Source organism: Ursus americanus, chromosome 32 (assembly GCF_024610735.1).
Source record: "Ursus americanus isolate L20-20 chromosome 32, mUrsAme1.1.p, whole genome shotgun sequence".
In the NCBI taxonomy this organism is placed as follows: domain Eukaryota; kingdom Metazoa; phylum Chordata; class Mammalia; order Carnivora; family Ursidae; genus Ursus; species Ursus americanus.
Genome location: NC_142158.1, coordinates 25,106,721 through 25,129,605, shown reverse-complemented (window position 1 = coordinate 25,129,605; position 22,885 = coordinate 25,106,721). Strand labels below are relative to the sequence as shown.

The following is a 22,885-nucleotide window of genomic DNA, read 5'->3' as shown; positions in this document are numbered from 1 at the left end:
AAGTGAATGAGGTTGACTCAGAAGTTCAGGCTCAAGGTGGAAACATTACCCACCCAGAGGAAGCCCAGCCTCCTAACTGGTCTTACTGTGTGCAGCCCAGTGAGCTTTCTCAAGTGCCATGTTCACCATGCTTTTCCCTTGCTTCCGATGTTTCAGGAACCAGGGCTTGGGGCAAGAGTACATGTGGAATCTCACGTTAATATAGCTAAATACAGTACAAGGGTAAAAATCAATTCAACAAACTGATGAACAGAAGATATCTTGTGACATGTATGCCTTTTGTTGACAAAATAGCACCACAACATGTAACGTTATGTTTGTTTTTTTTACATGTGGGAAGTTGGGGAAATAGTAAAACAACTAATTATATTATTATTATACATGCTTGAGTGTTCTGTTTAGCGTATGATGATGTTAGAATGAGTAATAAAAACACAAAAAATATACATTATTATGTATTCTGTAACACTCATTTTAGCAAAATCACTAGTTATGTTATTTTAATCAATATTTTTACATAATTTATGTTCTGGTGACTGAATGATCTAAAGATGAAAAATATTCCAAGATTATAAAAGTTTATTATATTTTCATTCATTAAGATGTAAGTTAAATGTACATGTGAAAAATGAATATTATTTTTCATATTTTCAATCCTCTAAAATATTCAGAATTATCTGTAAAGTAAAAAGACAAATGACAAATTATAAGTGCATGACAATTTTAAGTTAAAATATTTTTTAAAAGGAAAAAGTGAAATATTTTAAATAAAGCTGAAATTTTTATGTAATTTTAAAGAACTTAATATTTTCATGTTAATAAAGCCATTTCAATTTTATCAATGTAAGATTTTCATACTTTATGTGTTTTTGGTGGGGGGCAGAGGGGGTGGGAGAGAGAGAATCTTAAGTAGGCTCCATGCCTAGCATGGAACGTGATGCAGGGCTTGATCCCACAACCCTGAGATCATGACCTAACCCGAAAACAAGGGTCGGATGCTTAACCGACTGAGCCACCTGGGTGCTCCTGCGTGTGTACTTTTATGCATCTACTGTGTGTATGTGAGTGTGTGTGTGTGTGTGTGTGTGTCTCTCTCTCTCTCTCTCTATATATATATATATACACACACACATACATACATACACACACACGGAGGAAAAAAGAAGGAAAGAGAATTTTTAAAAAGCAATATTAATATTTAACACTGTAAATTATCCCTTAGCCTCCAAGTGCAAATTTTTGGAAGATCAGCCCAATTCCTATGCACCTCTTTGTCTACAAGCTAGAACATAAGGAGAAAGACACAGATGCTTTCCTGGTCCTGTTTGAAACTATCCTTTGTTAGGCAAGAATGAAGCACAGACATAATTTTGAGAAGTTTCAGCCAATTAGCTTAATTTCGTAAAAGAAAAGTACTTCCATTTTCCCCCTCTCAACTTCTTCCCATTTCTGAAGTAGTTTCCTTCGCCATGTGGCAGGGGCAGAGCCGCAGGTCCTCATGGCATGAGGCCCCAGTTGCCTGTGGATGTGGGGCCCGTGATGTTGTCCCGGTTTCTGAATGTTCGTTGAGGATTATGTGTTGAACCAGGCCACGCATGGTTGTACAACCCGAGTCCAGAGGTAGTCTTGTATTCTTCAAAACCATTTTATGTGTTTGTTAAATGAAAGCCTCTCAAAGCATGGGCCCCAGAGCAAGGGACCCTCCAGCCTGGGACGAGAACAATTCTGTCCTAACTACCACAGCTTTTCCAGTGAAATCCATATATTTGCAACACATTAGAGAAGACAAGACTCTCAATGGACAAACTCCTGGTTTCTTTCTCCCACTAGATGCTTTCCCCATTCTCACATGCTCTCCTCTCCAGGCAAAGGGAAGTGACTTTGTGCCCCAGTGATCCTGGCTTTTTCTTATGTTGGGTGATTTTGAAAAACTCTAGTCCCTTTGGTTTCAAACCCTTTTACTTCACCCCTTCCTGATCTATTGGTCATTAAAGACTCAAAGCAGACACTGGATATCACTATTTCTGGGAAGTGTCCTTATCACATGCATCTGGGTGACGGTCTCTTCTAGGTATTCGGACAGCACCCTGGGCCTCGCTGCCTTGTAATTGTCTGCCTACTAATCAGAAGGCCCCTCCTAATCATAAGCATGTTAAGGGCAAGAACTGCGTTCTATCTGATTTTGTAATCCTTCCCCCTAGTACACTGTCAACTGATACATCATTGATGCCTAAAAAACATCTCATAAAACAATAAACTCAATAAACTATGAAATAAAGCTTAACTCTGTCAAATCATCACCAATACACAGATGTTATCAATTCTATTCATATTTGCTTGTGTGTGGCTGTGTGTTGCCAGAAAGCAAAAGGCGTGGTCAGACCAAAGCCAGTCCCTGGGCTGTCCCATCCAGAAGACAAAGAAATCCTTAGACTCCTATCTTGCCCACGCCCTTAACCGGGCCATCGACAAAAGCACTGCCCTCAATATACCCACGCTTCTCTTCAAATCAGAGCCTCGGCGGATGGCCTCAAGTCTTGCATACGTTGAGCTTACTCCTTACAAGCCTCCATTTCTTCCTTTTCTCACCAGATGTGTGAAAAGGCAGCGGATGCCAGGGCTCCAAGCAGAGTGTTCAAAAAGGTCAACTAGCATTCAGATTTATGCTGGTGAAATTCATTCCTTCTCTTTCGAAAATTTAATGAGAAAGGACAGCTTTGTGAAATGGAGGAATAAGAACAATATTGCTTAAATAAATTGGAATTTGCACTTTGATTACCCTGCAGTTTCTGCCATGCTTTACTGGAAATGCTCCCCGCAGTGCAGGTTTTCTCTGGAGTGACATCATCTCATGAAGCCATCCTCGCTATAATTATTTCCATCCATATTTGTAGAGCACACAGCAAGAACATTCAGTAAGGAATAGTCAATGCACATAGGACAATTTAAAACTGTAGAGTCACCAGAAAGCCCCATTAAAAGGCAAATGATATATCTTTATGCATGCCTCTGACCCCACAGGAGATATTTCATATTCACATTAGAAAAAAAGAGTCTCTTTCAAACAATGAAACTCTGATAGGAGCAAATACCCTGTGCCATGAAATAACAAACAACACGCCTGGTTTCGGTGGCTTTTCTTGGAATCCCACTTTTAAAAACTGTAACATAGAGGAAGCGGACATATTTTAGTTCACGTTGTCAAGTTTCAATCCTTTTTGAGTTTAGGCTCTGTCAGTCCTAATACCAAGTATTGGAATTTTTCAATTTTATTTTTGGCAATCCTGCTGTCTCTTTTGGGGAAATTGTTCTTTTTAGAATGTAGGTTTTTAAACATTCTAACAAAAGTGAAAACACCAATATAAAAGTGTTAATTTTCTCAAAAATCAAATAACTTGCTGAAAAAGATTTTTTTTGACAATTTAAGTGAAATTTAAAAAAACCCAAAAAAACAAAACGTGAACACTGTAGATTAGCTTTCCTGACAATTTGAGATATGCTGGGGCTGACATTCCTAGCGGGGGAGACCACAGCCTCCCACTGTCATGGGCTAAAGGGTGCAGGCCTGGTCTGTCTCCTGGAAAATAAAAGCCCCTACCATCTGCTCACTGAGGCTTTGATTTTGTTTTAAGTGTAGAAAAACATGCATTTAACTCTGCAGTTAGTGACAAGGTCCAAATTCATTCATTCATCCGTTCATTCATTCACAACACAGAAAAAGGTGTGGAACATGAGATTAAATTGAAAAGTTTACTTAGTAGAATGGAAATGTGATGTTTTTTCTCTCTCTAACCGCTGTTTTCAGACCTGCTCTGTAAAAGCCCTTTCTTGTGTACTTTAACGTCATCTTAGTCAGATTCTGTCATTTGTCAACTATTATCAGTTGCTTAACAATCCAAACTAATTTAAGCCAGTGTAGGGGCGCCTGGCTGGCTCAGTCAATAGATCATGGGACTCTTGATCTCAGGGCTGTGAGTTCAAGCCCATGTTGGGGGTGGAGCCTCCTTAAAAAAAAAAATTAATTCAACTCATTTTAAAACTTCAGTCCGCAGCCTGTGTAATGCATTTTGTCTCTCCTGGCCCAGTGACTCAACTCTGTGAGCACAACTCACTGTTTGCTCTCCTCTCTCTCCTGGAGCCTGGTACCTCTGTGTTGCCCCACCAGGAGGAGGAGTGAGACAAAAAGGACAGAGTCCTCATCTATGTCATCTTGAGGCTGTTGCCACGGCCATGTGTGGAAGGTAAACTGACACGGTCTCGGGGGAGAACTTTCGGGTCTGGACAGGTCCTGGGGTGGCACTGCTCCGAACATGTCAGGTGTGTCAGGGTAACCTTCCTCCACTGCCCCCCTTCGCTCCAGTCACCCCAAAAAACACCCACAGCATAATGACATCTACTGTGACCATTCAAGGATTTTCTCTAACATATTCGTGGGTTCATGATTTTGCTTCGAATGATCATTCATTTAATAAAAAAATGTGAAACGGGGGCAATATTACATATTCCATCTAAGCCACAGACAACTCCCCCATGTTTATGGGTCAGTATCACATACTCATCGAAGCCAATGGGCAAACATCCATATATACCACTGCCCAATTTAGGCTGGAGCGCAGAACCCACTGTTACAGCCTCATCTGTCTGGATGAGACACTCTTGGGGCTGAGCTTACAGGGTTTCTTTTTTTTTTTTTTTTAAAGGTGGTGCCTGACAAGCTTCGTCAAAGAATGTGCTACTCTTTTTTTTTTTTTTTTAAGATTTTATTTATTTATTTGACAGAGAGAGACACAGCCAGCAAGAGAGGGAACACAAGCAGGGGGAGTGGGAGAGGAAGAAGCAGGCTCCCAGTGGAGGAGCCCGATGTGGGGCTCGATCCCAGGACCCCAGGATCACGCCCTGAGCTGAAGGCAGACGCTTAACGACTGAGCCACCCAGGTGCCCCTAACCTTACAGGGTTTCTAGTGTGCTTTCATTCTCCATGGCACAAAAGTCAAGTCGACCCTGTACTGTAAAGCTATCAAATACACACATTTTCACTATTCTCACACTTTTGGTTTCCTTGCTTGAAATCCGGGATGGTACGTGGTAGCAAGTGGTTCTCATCCTCAAACTCAGAAACTAAGTTCTGACCTCATTTGTAGCAAAATGAAATCCATATTTCAAAATGGTTTCTACTTTCTATTGCTTATAAGGGTGGCTTGGCCAACTGTACAGAAAGCAAAGTCCCACTGCCCTGACACTGGAGGGTTTTCTTGTCGCCAGTGTTAAACTCGTGAAATGTCATCACAATCAGAGCTCACAATCAGAAACCAGAAATGCTGACCGTCACGGAAAACCATATTTCTGGGATGTGAGGAATGAGTCACCCTGGTCACTAAATACAAAGCTCTGTTTGCCAGAAAAGAAACAGTGACACTCAACAAGACAGGGAACTACTTCTAAGTGCAGAGGGAACATGAGACTTAGGTTAAAGACACGTGTTTTCTACCATCACAACCACAGGTGCTCACCTCCCTGTTTGGAGAGGAAGGGTTTGAGATAAGTCGCTCACATCTGCAGCCTTCTTAAATCTCAGCTCCTTTCACACACCTTGGAAGAAACTTAACACCTCTTTCATTACACATTGTAAACAAGATTGACCAGGAGGCAAGTAAAGGGACAGACTGCGGAAAAGGGCTTTAGAATTTGGCTTAAATCATTACACTCTCTTCATCTTTCAAAGGACATTAGATCAAAACTCATAATCCATCCTTAGAGCTCACTACATAGCCCGCTTCCTAACTAATGCAAAAATATTCAGGGGCGTCTGGGTGGCTCAGTCGTTAAGCGTCTGCCTTCAGCTCAGGGCGTGATCCCGGCATTCTGGGATCGAGCCCCACATCAGGCTCCTCCGCTGGGAGCCTGCTTCTTCCTCTCCCACTCCCCCTGCTTGTGTTCCCTCTCTCACTGGCTGTCTCTCTCTCTGTTGAATGAATAAATAAAATCTTTAAAAAAAAATTCAAATGTTGAGCTTTTAAAAACTTTTCTGTGAAGTTACAAATGCGAGTCTACAGCTTTCAGAAATTCTTTCTTATAAATTTCCAATGTACATTTGTAACTTGCTACCACAAGGGGGAAAAAAACTTCTTACTCTTATCATCTTAGAAAGGAAGATGGAAGTATTTTATCATAAAGAAGGCTGGGGCTCTTAAAAAATATGATCTTTCGGAAGATGTATCTAAACACTTGCTGTTATGCACGTGTAGAGAAATTTGTTCTTCTTAACATGGCATACTCTTACATAAAAATACCTCTGTGGTTGATTTCCCCAAATTTCTCAATGAGCATTTCCTGTAAGTGTTCCCAAAAATGCTGGTAGAATCACTTGATAAGGCTCAAGACAGAGAACCGTTGAAGCCAGCCTTGCTCACTCACCAGGAAACGTCGGGGAGAACTGGATCTTGGCATCACCGCAAACTACATGACATCTGATCGTTTTGCTTGGCTTCAGAAATTTTCCCCAGGTCCCCCTTTTCACTTTTTTATGACCTTTCTACTTTCATTCCCCTTATCTCTAGCTTCAACTTTTGTTTATGATTACAACTGTTCACCAACCAAATAAGACTTCATCGGTCTGATAATACTATGAAAACTCAAAAGTATATTTATGGGCATGGTAGTAAAGTCTAATTAGGAAATTTGTTAATTATCTGTTCTGTGCACATTTACATTAAAAGAAAATTTGGTTCATTCCAGCTAAATTTAAATTCCAGATGAATGATGTTAGCAAATCAAAGAGTAGATTGAGAAAGCTGAACTGAGTTTTATTTGTAACGGAAGAGCTTAAAACATGAAGACGTTATCCAAATTAAAATGTAAACAACTCATGAATGTTTCAATGATTCTACCTTGTCTACCTTAATCTTAAACTCTGAAATTTATGGAATGGGGTTACTAATTGAGATGATCACAAATGACCTTATCATATTGTTTAACTTGAGATATCCATTAATTTGCTATACCACCAATGTTTCCCAGTTACACCACTACAATGATTTCTCCCCCTGAAATAGCATTCCTGTCTATTTTCAGAGAGTCCAGTTGTTAATGAGTGTTAATACCTTCTTTAGAGACAAGAAAATAACCCCTGAAACCGGACCTTAATATAGGGGAAACTATTTTACATATGCAGGTGCTGCTCTCTTGGTAACTAAGACAACACCAAGAAGAAGCCATAGAATTTTGCCTCCCGGAGAAATTTTCCGGCGGGGGGGGGTGCAAAATTAGGCAATTCTCTATTGATTAATTTCTTGGGTAAAATTAAATTGCTGTCTTTGAAATACCATAAACAATATCCTTTCATGTGATCATTTCTGTCTTTATTAATTCATTAGGCATTTACTCTGTGCCTACGAAGCCCTAGCACACATTTTAGGTGTTAGGAATTTATTTCAATTTATAGCTACATCAACATAGCTGAAATCTCAGAGACAGTGACCAACAGGGAGGAAGACCAGAAGATTCATCTAATATTTGATGCATTTTATCAGGCCTTCAAGAGCACAGCAGGAAAGCAGGGCCTTTGGTGACTGACTGCATGTATAATGAGGAGGGCAGCAAGGTTAAAAAGACAGCCACACAGCTACAATGAATTCAGCAAACTACATCTCACTAACACGTGTGTGTGTGTGTGTGTGTGTGTGTGTGTGTGTGTGTTTAATGTATGAATTCTGAGCTACCTTGAATCACTACGAGGCTCCTTCTAATTACTAACAATGGCAAGTCTGCCCTCTCAGCTGCAGCTGGATGCCCCAGGCATCTTCATAGCAAAACCAACAAATGATTGGAATATTATGATTTAAACTCAAAACCAAAGCACAGTTGGAGATTTTTTTACCAGACTGCTTGAAAGTCTTGTGTCGAGGGTTTGTGAGATCATACAAGATGCAGAAGGACAACGCAAGGTCAAATCTACATCCCGTATACAAAGAATACACTGGTTTTCTAATCCATTTGCCGTAGCTCACAATCTGGAGGACGACATAGGATGGACAGTAGGGTCCTGTGCACAAAGACCACACTAGTGACCTCAAGTGCCCTGCTGTGGATAATGGCCATTAAGGGTGAGGGGGTGGGGGTGGAGGCAGAGAGAGCGGCCCCACAGAGACCTGCTACATGAATTATTTTTATGATATAATTCTTGGGGGCATCTATTTATTTCAACAACCAAAACAGCCCTCCAAGTATAGCATGAGGCACCCTGTCATTAACCAGATGTGGTGCGGGGTTGATTTTTTTTTTTTAATTTATAAATATGTGGTATCCAACCTGATCCCACACGAACAGGGGGGGAAAGGCTAAATATGCAGCTTCTGTAAAGGAAGTTCATCTTTGACTCTCTGTGATGACACAGGGGAAGCAATGTCTCTGGCGGGAAGGTTTCCGAGCCACTCTGTCCGCCATGTTTAACCTGTTCAATATTATTGTTATTCGGCTTTGAGGGAATCTTATTAACCAGTTCGTGGGCTGAGCACCATCAGAAGGCCCCTGTATGGTGTGATATTTGTTTCTGGGGGCTGACATAAGTGATACTTCTGCTAGGGGTGGGGAGGAGACATGAGAAAGTAGAGTCAGTCTCATGTTTGGGTTTTTTTGTTCCACAATGAGCGCTGGGAATGTAAAATATCGTTTTCATCATTCTTTCTCTCTCTTTTTAACCCACAGTATCAGAAATATTACAGAATACTTGCACTGAGTTACATCTGATTGGCATTCAAACACTTACATCAACATGATTAAAATATAGTCAGGGTGTCCATTTTTCATGACAGCCGTAAGAAATATGAGAAGGTGGATATTCAACTCCCTTATTAATTGATGTGGTCCAAAGAGCCCCTCTCTGTCTCAGCAAGGGGCCTTAGTGCGGATTTTTTTCCACGGCTGTGACATTCAGACCTAATGGCGAAGGCTGCTATCAGGTGAGCATTTGTTAGGAATGCCCATCAAGTGGAAATAGCAAAACTATGGTTTTACTCTATAATGTGAAAGGGGGCTTTGAACTTATCCTAAACTCATCTCTTTGCACATTCTGCACCATCATCCATCCCAGGCTTATATCGTTCATCTAAAAGACTGGTATTTCAAGTTAGGTCTTATGAAAATCCAGGATACCACAAGACCTCTCTTTCAGGTATATCTCCAAATATAATATAGGCTCCTGGAAACATATTTGATTTATGTCTATTATAATTCCAGACTCCGCTCCTGTCATGAACCAACAATTCAGATCCTGGACCAGGAAAAAAATAAGCCTAAAATGTCTTCACACTAACTAGAAACTCAGCCTACCTAGAAGGATCCTTATGAAATCTAAGTAAAAATTGACTTTGATCGTTACAACAGAAAGTCGTCTTTAGAATATTCCCCACCTGCACACACTTCCCTGCATGCACGCATGTATTGTTCAGGAACATTAACTAGTGAAGCTGGGGTGGGGAACTGTTTGGGCAAATATACCGGCCCTGCAAACCTTAAATTATAGGCATACGACAACATGCCTCATGAAGGTTCCATGAGGCCGTACTGGCATCCAACCCCTACCCTAACTCACATCTCATCCGAAACTTCTCTCACCTGCACACATGTTCTCTGGATACTGAGCTGTGCTGCCAAGTCCTGCCTACATTGTGACTTCATTAATTTCAGTTAATTAATAACAATGGGTGACTCTTTGTGAAGTGCTCTGCTAGGTGTTGCTGGAGACCTGGGAAAATTCATGGGCCCTATTGTTGAGTCCTTTCTGTTTGGGGAGGAAAAAAAAAAGTTGAAAAATGTTAAATAGCATAAAGATAAAATCTTGGTCTATACCACGGTGTGAAAGATGCCACGTGGATGTGTATGACAGCTTGGCAAATAAGCAGTAGCGAGCGACAGTTCTCATTTCAAGTATTATAGGACTTGTGTGTCTCTCTCTGCTGTGAGATGTGATATATTATAAATAACATCATATATATTATATTATTAATGTAATTATTATAAATAATAAAGTATTTGAGCTTGTGGGTTATTTACATTTTCATAAATATATTGATTCAAGGTCATCTTTGTAAAGATGTTGCTCTATTGGCTTACATTCCAATGTGGCGGCTTGAGAGACAGAGACAAGGAGAGCCCCAGGTGCCGGAAACGGAAACCTGACCACTGCCCTCACTGTGTGGTTTAATGGCACAACCCTGCCGGCTACTCTCCAGCCCTGCTCAACTTGCTTTGTTTTTCCCTGTGTCTTTTATAATCTTCTAACATACGATAGAATTTCTCTGTTTATTACATTTCTTTTTCATTGCCTCTCTCTCTGCCTGCTAAAATGGAAGCACCAAGAAGCCAGGTACTTGGTTTTTATTGTTTACTGATGTATCTTACCCCCTGGAAAACTATCTGGTGCACAGTAAGCACTCAGTAAATGGGTGCTATTGGAGCTCCTGGGGGTTCCGATGGTTCAGCGTCTGACTCTTGGTTTCAGCTCAGGTCATGATCTCAGGGTTGTAACCCCCTGTGAACCTCGTGTCAAGCCCCTCCTAGAGTCCAGAGCTCAGCGCAGACTCTGCTTGGGATTCTCTCCCACCCATTCGTCCCTTCCCCATGCTTGCTTGCACTCTCTAATTAATTAATTAAATCTTTTTTAAAAAATGGGTGCTGTTTTCTTATTGTTGGTACTGCACACATATAGGGATGCTTATTGGCATGAAAGTCTCTGGGATCTTTTTCTATGCATTCAAAAGCCTGAGAACCACAAGCAGAGGCAATAGTGCTATGAATTCACAGGAAGACAGAAACATTTTGTTCTGTTAAGACAGCTTAACATGAAGCGAACCACAGACTTAGAGCCTTATAAGATGCAAAGCTTAATTTTCACATCATTGAAACTATATGCTCTTTCTTTGGACATTTCTCTATCACACGCTGATATTACTGCATTCTGAAATTTTCGTTGTATTTATTCGTCATCTACCTGTCCGTTTCTCGTCTAGAATAAGAGCTTCATGAGGGGAGAGAGCTTGTCTGTCTTGTCACTGTTCGGTCCCCTGGGCCCCCTCCAGGCCCCACTGCCTTGAGGGCACACCCACTCAGCTGTAGCCAGAATGCTCTTCCCTCCAGGTCCCACCTCCGATAAACCAAAACCTGGGAAAGCCATGTTACTATGGGGTTCCTAATAATTTAGCAGAATTTTGATTTTCAAAAGAAAAGAAAAAGTGACTCTCATACCACGTAATGGGGACTCTTGCCTTTTTCTATTTTTGCTTTTGTTTTAAGAAGATATTGGAGGTCCTGTCCTCAAAGCACTCACTGGCCCTCATCGGTACGTATGCCCCAACATCCAAGAGCGAGAACAAGGACAATAAGAAAAGAATCAAAGTGGATGATGGGCAGGTTGAAAAACACTGCTGAGGAGTGGCCGCGAGGGAGCCACCACACCCAAGGGACAACCCGTGACCGACGAAAGCTGAGCCCCGAAGAATCGCGAGTGAGAGGGGAAAGTGGGTCTTGTTGACAAGTGAAGAGTGGCGGGCGGTGAGAGAGGAGCTGAGTTGAACATATTTTTTAATGAAGTGTTAAGTAGATCACCAAGAGTGGTGGATAATGACTGCGATGAGGAGTCAGCCAGGGTGTGAAAAAAAAAAGAGAAAAAAAAAGAAAAAAAAAAAGAAAGAAAGAAAAATTAAGTGACACTTGGTAAATCACAGGAGGACGCGAGACCTGACAGGGTTTCTGGAAAGAATGGTCAATCCCCTGTAACACTCCAGTGCCTTCTAGTAATCGAATTGGGCAGCTCATTAAAATTATGTGTGAACAGATAGGTACCCTGGCAAAAAGGCAAGGGAGCTGAGAAATAGCTAGAGCAATAGAATTACTATTTCTATCATCGAAAAAAATCAGGATGGGGAGGTATTCGAGGAGGTATGCTTAAAAAATGCCCATCAGAAGACAGTGAGTGGCTCCTAGGGAAATAACAGGAGCTATAAACCAGCCGCGGGAGGGATGAGTCATGCCAGAGAAGAGGAATATTTAAAATTGGGAATGTCTGTATGAAATAACTGGGTGAAGCTACCTGAAGAACAGTAGGAGGAAACGGAAGGATAAGATCTCAGTTGCTGTCTGTGTATGGGCGGGCTAAATATAGCATCATCACGTCCATCTCCAGAAGGGAGCTGCTCGGCATCTGGCAGGAGCCCCCAGTGTTTCCCTAAATCGAAGGATAAGGTGGGCTAAAGTGATCGCAGACGGGACAGTTCGTTCTCTGGGCTACGATGTGGCAAAGGGAATTCACACATATGTCAGGCCGATTTTGTGCTCGGTCCCACGCTTGACATTTGAACATATATGAGCTCATTTGCTTCTCACAACAAACATGTCACGGGAAAGTCATTATCACAACGTTGAGCTGAGGGAAACTGAGATCAAACCGCTCTCAGATCGTGAAGCCAGGAATTCCATCCGAGTCTGGGTCGCTCCAAAGCCAGCTGCCACCAAGCCGCCTCTTTCGTTAAAGGAAGTTGATAACGAAGTATCCAACGACTCCAGAGAAAATGTAACTTAAGGAACCAGATATTGTGTTGAATATCTGATTCAGATGGCGACCTTGGCTGATTTGATTGACCTTCCTTGGGCTTCAGTCTTGCTGAAGTTTGTTATTTTAGGAGACCAACACCTACCTATATATAATAACAAAATAATCTTATTTAATAAATGGGGCTCACACCTTTAAAAAAAAAAATCCCTACAGTGTTTTACTAGGCATGACTGAATTCCACAGATTTCCCTCCGAGGGCTGGAGTGAGATTGGGGGTGATTTAGTCATTCATCCATTTCTTTATTAACAACCACGTAGCGAGAGCTTAATATGAGCCAGGCGCTTTAGTGGGCTCTTAGAATAAGCAAAATGGTCACACTTCCTGTCCCCATAGGACATCTAACCTAGTGAGTGATACAAACCAGGAAAGGGATTTTACTGTTTTACTGAACACAGGGGAGTGGGGTAGATGTTGTTAAGGGAAAACCAGGGTCTTACCCAACATTGAAGCAAAACCTAATTCTGATGGAGTGATTTAAGGAAAGCTTTATCAGGGAAGGAGGCAATGAAACTGTTCATTTTCTGGGCAGAAAGAAGAGTTTGTCTCCAAGTGGTAAAACATAAGAGAGACAAGGGCACTCACCGAATGACCCACAGTCCCAGGCACTGACCACACACGAGGGCAGGAAGCAGGTGAAGCTCGTTTTTCACTAGTCCCCATGCAAAAGACTCAGCCATTCCATGCCTAGGAGTGCCCTTGATCAACAGACGCCTCAAGCTGCCCCCGCCATCTGGAGCCCTTTGCTGCAATCTTTTCTGTGTGTTCTCCGACATTCTCAGGACCGTTTCAGTGAAGTTGAAGTTTACGTGTAAAATCAGATTGCAAAGAGAAAATTGCCTGCTGTCAGAACGACTCTAGAAAACCACTTAGGAGGTCTCTATTTTAAAGATCTCAAAGTCTAATACAATTTTTCCACCAGGATTAGGAAACATAAGTGTTTTTATACAAGCCAGAGAGTTGGCTTGTGAGATTGGGGCCATATTGTGTCGTGAACAGATCCTGTTCCTTTAAATATGTTACTTTCTGAGCATTGTCTATACGAAGTGAGGCATCTATATCATAAAAGGCTGAAGGAATGGCAGATCCAAGTTCTCCTTGGCATACTCACACTTTATTGTTGTAACTTTTTGGCTGAAGGGTTAATACATGGCTCCTGTCTGATGAAGGCAGAAACCAGAATGTTCTCTTATCTACCTGGGCGCCCAGGCGTTATGAAAACGATGGACATAAAATCACGCCAGCCTACACATGTCATTAGTGTATAAGTCAGTTTACCCTGCCTTCCCGACAGGGGCGGATATGTTCAGCCTCACATGTGACTTGTACTCCAGCACCATGATTATAAGGAGGAGCTGAAGGCAGACTTCCAAGCATCTAGACAATCTCTACTGTGTGCTTATAATGGCCTGTTTTGGGAAGGGGGATGAAATATTAATGAAACATATTTCTTTCTCCTCCAGTTTAGTGGAAAAGCAAAACCTGAACAGGAAATTAGAATCTGGTCAATGTGAGCAGGGATGTTACGGGAACACGGGGGGTGGCTCTTCCCTGGAGGAGTTGGCTACAGTGTGTCCCAAATGCAAGGAGCAGCATGTGTGTGCAGCATGGGTAGCAAATGCTTCTCTTTGACAAGCGTGTTGACAATGAAGTGAATAGAAGATGCCCTATGTGCCCTGCATATCGACTCTATCTCCAGGAAACATAAAAAGGAGGTACAAGCCACAAACGAGGATCTGCACCTTTGATGGGAATTTGCAGAGCAGGGTGAGAGCTAAAAGACACGAAATTTACAACTGCCAGTGGCAATGTCCCTTGCCAAAGTGATGTCATCAGTGACGTTTGTGTGAAATATCAAATACTTGGAAAGCCTTACCGAAGCCAGTATGCTAAATGCATCTGCAGATCCCTGACAACGTGCTGAGCGTGCATCTGCATGGAACACTTAAACACGATCTTCCGAGCACTCATGAACACAGTTGGGCACCTCCAACACCGCATCAGCAAAAGGCCCAGCAGTGCTCTCTGTTCAGCCAGGTATCTAGCTATTGATCAGTAATTCTGTCACTGAGGCACACGTTTTCTAGGAATAAGCCAAAACCAACCAACCAAACAAAAAAAACCCCCACAGCACTGGGATTATTGGGCATTTCAGACAGCCAAAAACATTTTACAAAATAGCATCTTTTTCAGAACACACAAAAAAACCATCTCTTGACCACCAAAGCATACAAATAGGGTCTGCTATTTCGGAGAAGAGGGCCGAGAATACAGATTTTCCACGTTTCCCTGTCTTGATTGCATTTCAACTGTGTTTGCTAATTCTGTGTATCACTGTTCAGAAGTACTGTTAGTTGGATTCCCATTTTCACTACCATATTATAGTCACCGGGAAGGCGAATGTATGCGAGGCTTCCTAATAAACACCAACTTTTTTCTATCCCCAACATTAGACACAAAAAAAGGAAGAAAGAGATAATACAAAGAGAGGGACTCAAATGGTAGTAATTTCATTTTCTATCTTTCAGGTTATTGAATCATTTCAGAAGATGCGCCTCCATAAAACCTTATCAAAATCACATGCTTGCCTGTGGCAAATATACCAACCCATATTGGAACTTCCCATAGTCACATACTTCTTGAAAAATAGGGAATGTGCAATTGTCCTCATCATTTCACCAAGTCCTTTAATGACAATACAATTGTCAGGTGCCCCAGATGTTTTGTTTTGTTTTGCTTTTTTTACACACCCACTAGCAGTGTTTGTTAATACATTCTTGGCCATATAAATTTCTAAATGTTCACTTCAAAATAGGAGAGGAAAATAAGTACTCCCGTTTTGTTCAATAGGGAGTTTTATTCAATAGGAACCCATGAACTATCATAAAACAAAGCACCTGTGACCCATGACACTGCCTTGGCATCTCGGCTCATTTACTAGTTTTCTGACCTTGGGAAAATTGCTTAGCACCTCTGAACCTCGGCTCCCCCAGCTTTTAAACAGAGAATAGTAGGTACCTAATTGGGTAGTTGTAGTAATAAAGACATTATGTGTAGAACATATTAATTAGCTGCTCTCATGATTACTTGTTATTCATACTAAAAGAGCAATTTTGTCAACTTCCGATTTCATGGTTAGTGCTTTTTTTGAATGTGTAATTCAGGGGACAAAGCTTAGGCTCGGACCAGTAAAACCTGTATTTGAATCCTGGGGGTCCTGTGAGGTACAAGAAAAGCCACTTAACCTCTCTGAACCACGCTGTTTCCAATGGAAATTTTGAATATCAAGGTCTCCCTTCCCAGATTATTACAAAGATTGAATGAGTTCATTCTTCTTGGCACATGGTAAACATTCATCGAATAGTAACTTCTAGTATTAATATGACTGCAAGAGCAGCAGCTGAAAAACAAGGAATCATCTTGACATCCGCCTTGGAGAAAAATAACATCATTTGTACAGGGATGGAAAATAGGGTTGTCTTTAATTGCCAACTGTGCTGGTTGGTGATGGCCTGGCATGTTCTATGAAAAGGACTCCAGTACTTACTAAGCCTCTGCATGCATGCAGTGTTAACAAATAAAGACCTGGAAACCAGTATGCCATTATCATTAAGGATATTTAAATATCCCCAAATATATGCACAAAGTCACTGAAGAAAACACAAAATATTCTGCGGATACAACATAGTTTAAGAACTGGAAATATAAAGCAAGTGCCTTTTATCAAGGGGGTAGTAATGAGACCTAGGAAAGCAATCACAACAATAAAAGGAAGGACCAAGCCTCTTACCCTCCTTCTTCTCTAAATCTGTTCTTTGGTACAGCTGGTAGAGTATTAAAAACTCAGTTATTGTCCCCAGGTATCACCGTTCAAACATTTTAAGTTGACTTCTCTCCATTGGTTACAAACAGTGTGAGGAGAACTCCTACAGATGGCGTGAAGGGTAGAGACCTTGAGATAAGGAAGGTTTATCAAGGAAGGGGGGATTCTAAAATATTCCTGTAGGTTACAAACGTTGCTTCTAACACAGGATGTACAGAAAACAGGCAGAGCATTCACGTTAAGGGCCAATTCTTCAGAAACCAAAGGAACAGACGTGAGATTTGTTTAAAGTAATCAACGGGTTTTATTTCCTGGAACTGAAATTGTTCAGCTCTCAACTTCCAAAGCTACAGTCAACAATTTTTCATTAGAGCCCAAGGGAGAAGGGGTGAAGGAGACAACAGAAGAAAGGCACATGGAGAGGCTCAGGAAGAGGCTGGGAGGGGGCACTCATTTCCCTCTCACTTCTTAGGAAGTTACATTTCAGGTCTGGTGACAATGCTGAGGGGGGCAGGGTGCGGGACGTCATGGATGGGAAATGGCACTGCCAAGGAACACCAAAGCCTTAACTACAAAAAGAAAGTCATCAAACCCCAAACGGAAAGGGAACCTCCCAGTCCATCTCTGAAATGGGGTTAGCAATCGCTGAGCTGCCTGCTGACTGAAGCCAGGGCCGTTCTTCATTTGTGGAAAAAAACAAAAAACCAAAAATCTTTTTAACGAACAGATTTCCCAAACTATATGCCTTTTCTTTTACGCCTAAGTGCCATATATGACTGTAGGGTGGCCTTGAGACTGTGGGGAGAGGGAAAGGGGTGGCCAGGAGTCTCCCCAGATCATCCCATGTTACCCCAGAGATCGAAATGGGGACAGATGTTCCTCATCACTCCCATCCAAAGAGCCGGGCAAAGCGAACCCTTCCCATCACAAACAACTGGGAAGTTCCCAAATTATTTGATGAAAAAAGACAAATCCCAGAACTCCCAAAAGCGACTCAGAAAGGAGAGAGGCCCTCCCCCAGAAGCTGTCCCACTTCCGGTGACTCTGAAGAGCTGGGATAATAGGGCATGGGAGGGGCGGACAGGAGTTCTGGAAGACTGCACCCACCACCACCACAGTTTGAGGATGGCGCCTTCCGGGCCCCTAGAAGTCCTCCCTCCCCTGCTCGGTATCCTTCACCCCTTCCCCTCCTACCCCTGATGCCAACGCAGAGGTCCAGAATGCCCGGGGAAGGGAGAGAGGGGTGTCTGGAGGTGGAAACGGCCGGTCCAGGCCCCAACTGAAGCCTTGGGAAACAGTTCCAGGCAGGGAGGTGCGCGGCGGGCTCAGCTCGTCCCGGGGAGTAGAAGCCCTGACTCAGATCTCAGGGGTGTGGGAGTACAGAGCTGGGGGCCGGGTGGTCTGCCCCGTCAGGTCAACCCCCAGGGCCAGGGCGGGCGCGGAGGGGGGGTGGGTGGAGGAGGAGAGCGGGTGGGGGTGGGGGAGGCGTCCCAGTTTGCGCCGTGGCCAGTTTCCCCAGTAACAGCCAGGCCGCAGCAGGAAAGGGGTGGGGGCTCTTCTTGAAACTGGTGACTACAGGCTGTCGCGCTCTCCGCCGCCCGGGGCCTGCGCCTCCGCGGCCGCGGTCTCTCCCAGCTGCTCCGGGCCCTCCGGGGGCGGCTGGGCCGCGGCGCCGCGGGTTTCCAGCTCCACGAGGGGCGGCGCTGCCCCTTCCCCGGCGGCCTGCTCCTGCTCTTCTTCGGGCTCGGCCTCCCTGGGACGTTTGGGGGAGCCCTCGGGCAGCTCGGCCGCGCTCCGCTTGGGCGGCGCCTGCTCCGCCTGCTCCTCGGCCGGCACGTCGCCGCCCGGCTTCCCCGGCTGGTCACTGCGGCCGGCCTTGTCGCCCGCGCTGGCCTCCGGCTGCGGCCCGGGCCCGTCCGCGCAGCTCTTCTCCTGGGCCAGCTGGTAGTCGGCAGCCTGGACCGTGGGGTTGTTCTCGATCTCCCACAGCCCCTCGCTGAAGCCCCTCCTCTTGCTGGGCTTGCCGAACTTCTCCTTGGACTCCTCGTACGGGAACAGGTGCTTGGGGCCCAGGAAGGCCGTCTCGTGGGTCCCGAAGAAGAACACCTGGTAGCGGTTAGGCTCGGCCATGTGCTCGATCCTGGCCGGCCAGTGGGCGTAGCCCTTTAGCTTGGCAAACACCAGGTCGCCGCTCTTGTACTTGCGCCGGCAGTAACGCGACATGGCGGGGCTGCGGACCCGGCCTCGGCGGAGGCCCTGGCGACGCCCGGAACGCGGGGCGGGTGGCGGCCGCTGGGCTGGGCGCGCGCCCGTCCCCGACGGCCCCCGCGCGCCCACCGACAGGCGCAACGCTCCGCGCGGGGAGAGGGTTCTAGCGCGAAGAGTGCATTATCTCCGAGACCCCACTGTGGACGCCGGCGGTTTCTAGAATGATAGAGCCCCCAGCTCGGATATCCGGGTGGCCGTGGTGCTGAGAGGGGCCTGGTGGCCCTCAATCTCTGGACCATAAAGACTGCACGGTGCACAGGGTGCCAGGGGGGCCCGGAAAGGGTGAGATGGGGCAGTGCGGTGGGAAAACGCAGTGACACCTGAGCACAGATGTGGGTGAAACTAGTAACGGGCAAGTGCAAAGCCGAGGTATCCGTGTGGGTCCTGACCTGCAAACTCCACTCTCGCCTAAGGAGCCGTTGCTGGCCTGGTTGGGTCAGTGGTTTCACTACTTTTCCGATTTCTTTGAGGCCTGACACTGGAGTGTCCTCCGGGTTTCCAGCAGAGTGAGGGTCTGGCAAAGGAATAGAGTCAGCGATAGTGTTAGGATGGCCTGAGTCCACGTCTTCTGGAATCCGGTCTTCCGAACGGATAGTATTTTTGGGAAAATGTTTATAGCGGCAGTATGACCAGGTCAAACGAGCCGTAGCAAAGTGTCTTACTTTGCACCGAATGCTGGACATGGACTTTGTCCTTTCGGTGATTCTTAAGTATTGTAAACAAGACTTCATGTTTATAACACAGAGACTTTATCAAATGCTCTCAAAATCTTCCTACAGTAGGGGGAAAGTGGGCTGGTTGTGATTAAGAATTAGATAAAGGTCTGCTCATGTCAAACAGCCTGTTGGTAAGTAGGACTTCCTGGGGGATATAGACTGAAAAAAGCATTCTCTCAGCTGAGAGACTATTTTAAGAAGAGTCTTTTCTCCAGATAGAAGACTATTCTAAACTGATACTTATGGGAGTTTCCATGTTACTGCTTTTGTTATAAAGCTTTCTACATCTTTTTTTGAGTCCTGCTAGCTAGCTGTGAGCTTACACTTTGAAACCTAGCCAAATTTATGAAAATAGTACTCTTGGCTATTGCGACAAAGACCTTTCAATATCAATCATGTGTTTAACTACACAGATGTTCTTTCCTAGTGTAACCAACAGTGACTGGTGGAGAATTAGAACCATTAACCCATTTCATTACAACTCAGATTTGTTTCAGGTTTGCTGGGTTGGGTCAGCCATTTTGCCTCTGGATGGGGGAGACCCGATTTGGGCAAAAGAGTTACCTTCTCCCAACCAGGCAAAACAAATACGATGCACTATGCTCGTTCTAAACAAGTTCTTTTAGCTTTTCTGTCAAGCCATTTTCTCAGAACATTTTTTAGGACATTCTGCTACAAGGACGAATCTGATACATTTCCTCTTTTCAACTTCATAGGGAAAGCGCCAGAGAACTAGAAATGTTTGGTGGCTGTAGGAGATAAATAGGACATCATGGGCAGCTGTGGAGCCCCTGGTAGGAAGGAATGTGGAGTTTCTGTAAGCACAGGTCTTACTACACACACTCGTGGCCTTTTTTCTCAGCCCTCGCTATGCTGCACTAAAGCACAGATCACGTAGCAAAGTTGGTCAAAGAGGAAGAACTCTGGTGAGATAGTACGTCCAGAAAGGATACTTAGTGATGCCATCCCATCAGTCTGAAGGCAGGACCAGACCTAAAAACCAACAGCTCAAGGTGAGTGTGATTGTGGGCAAATGGGCCATACTGGTGTAAGCCAAACATTGAAGATCATCACCAGGTTGTTGACTCACAGCAGGTAAACAGGTAGGTGTGCGGGTATTATTTGGACTGGGTATTTGATGGGTGGAGCAAAGAACCAAAAACTGAAACAAAAAGGAAACAGAGGCAAGAAAATCTAGTAGAGAAGAATCCGGATCTGCAAAGAGTTCCTCATTTAGTCTAATAATAACAATAATAGTAGCATAATGATAATAGCCTACACGGTGTGGTGCTATAGGGCCGGCACAAAAGATGTTTATCTTTGAGGACTTTAAAATATAATTTAAGAGATAAGTCACCGGAGACTTCATTACAGAGAAACCCAAGCTAGTCTTCAAATGCTAGATCATGTGTTCTTTGCATAAACACAAAGGAATTCCAGGAGAACTCAGTGGGAGGGCGGTTATTAGGACTGGGAAGGGGTAGTAGAGGACAACAACAGAATTTTTGCATCCCTCACTTGTTTACCTGCCTGAGGCTGGGAGTCCTTATAATGGTTCTCAGTCTCTGCTGCATGATCTTAAGCTGTTTAAAGTAACATTTTGAATTTCTCTCAGGATTTGTTAAAAATATTAATGAGATTATGGGTATGAAAGTCCAGACAATGGGTGGAAGGGTCAGTACTAATAAAGTGTGCAGGAGAGTTTCATTTTGGATAGGAATTAGGCTATTATCATTATGCTACTATTATTGTTATTATTAGACTAAATGAGGAAAAAGATCTAATGGAAGGAGTAGATTCACGAATAAAAGCACTGAATGAAGAGAAACCCTCTGCCAGCTGAAGTCCATATGACACATGCAATTTCCTATCCAGCACAGCTTCTGCATGAGACAACGTAAGAGATTTTGTTACGTCGAAATACTATTTTTAAAAGCGGTATTCCTCAGTGGAACTGAATCACTCTTGGCCGCTTACTCCTGAAGTGGGAGAATGGGAGGAAGGTTGAGGAAAAGTGAGATGCATTGAAAGAGTTAAGTAGGGACCACTGTCACAGAGACTGCATTCCTTTTATACCTGCGATCTCCGATCTCCGATCTCCGATCTCCGCAGCGTAATTAAGTGGCGCCATCTTGGCTGCTTTTACCCCTGAAACCAACTTGCTCTTAAAAGTTATTGTCTTTCTTGCTAGAAGGGAGTAGGGAGGTGGTGTTCATGGTAACTGGTTAAGTGTAGATTGGGCTGTTATACAAAATACGAGCAACTACAATTACCAGTTTTTAGGAACCAGAGCTCCATGAGTTCAACTGTTTCTAATGAAGATGTTTTAAAAATCAAATGTGCCAAGAACACCTGTTTGTCAAAAGGACCTAATTTCAGGAGAGGCATACCTCAAAATCCCTTGGAGTCCAAAATGTGTAACGCTTCTCGGTTTCCTTCTCTGGAAAACTCATGATAGCATTTAAAAAGCTCCTTGGCAACAATTATGAAACACAGGCTATAAAACAATATAATTATACAAGAGAGACAATAGATACCTAATTGATGTTTTCTTGTTTAATTAGTTTAAAATTCAATTAGTCTGATGTCAACTATGATATAAAATTGTTTTCTATGTGCTCTTGTCTTCGTTAAAAATATTAGCTGCCTCTGGGTTTATAGGACAGAAGTGTTTATACATGGTTGGTGTGTGGGGTCAAGGCTTTTCTTTTTAAAATGTTCTGGCAGGCACAATTATAGAGAACCGAATTCCCCTCCCTGGCCGTGGGTAGAAAATCCCCACGCTGTCCTTTTTAAAAGCCACAGGAGGCGATGCACTGCTTCTATATTTTGTCACCTTTGCATTTTATCAGTGTCCATTTAGCCTAACCCTTAAAGCCTCAGAGAATTCTGAAATCCAAGGGATCTGTTGGGGGTAGAATAAACTGTATCAGTGGAAATGTCCCAGAGCTAAAGGACAATTTATGGAAAGTTTCCAAGGAGCTGTATCATTATCAACTTGAATAGTGAGTCAGATATGTACCTAAGCTTGATGATGGCATTTGGGGAGGGGAGACAGAGGGTGCAGACTTTCCAGGTGGCGTATATACGCTAGCAACTTGGGCCTACTTGACCAGTCACAGATGTTATGGGGTCATATATAGGAGATGGAAAGAATATTGCCCCTAGGAAATTAATGCAAGTGGATGGTTACAGATAATTATATTTATTATCCTGATTTGTTGGGGGCTTAAAGATTTTACACATTACTCTTCGGGAAAAAAATTAAAAAGAAAATGTTTCAATAATACGAATATTTTTTCTAATCTTGCATGATCATATTTATTCAAACTGTTACATGAAAACGTATGGGTTATTTTTTAGCTGTATAATTAGCAAAGTGTAAGCAAATAAGTTATCAGTGCTGGTGAATATTGAGTAATTGAGGATTAGATTCATATAAGGTGGTCTATTTGCATAATTGTGTAATTAGA

General features: G+C 43.4%; 1 protein-coding gene across 1 annotated transcript; it reads right to left on the bottom strand.

Moving 5' to 3' along the window:
- Positions 1-17,987: 17,987 nt before the first annotated feature.
- HDGFL1 (HDGF like 1) lies at positions 17,988-18,651 on the bottom strand. Its single transcript, XM_045795734.2, has one exon. It carries the CDS (start codon positions 18,649-18,651, stop codon positions 18,001-18,003), a length of 651 nt encoding a protein of 216 aa, XP_045651690.1. The 3' UTR covers positions 17,988-18,000.
- Between the last annotated feature and the right edge of the window lie 4,234 nt (positions 18,652-22,885).

Coding starts and splice junctions, on each gene's coding strand:
- HDGFL1 (XM_045795734.2), bottom strand. CDS start 18,651: ATGTCGCGTTACTGCCGGCGCAAGTACAAGAGCGGCGACCTGGTGTTT.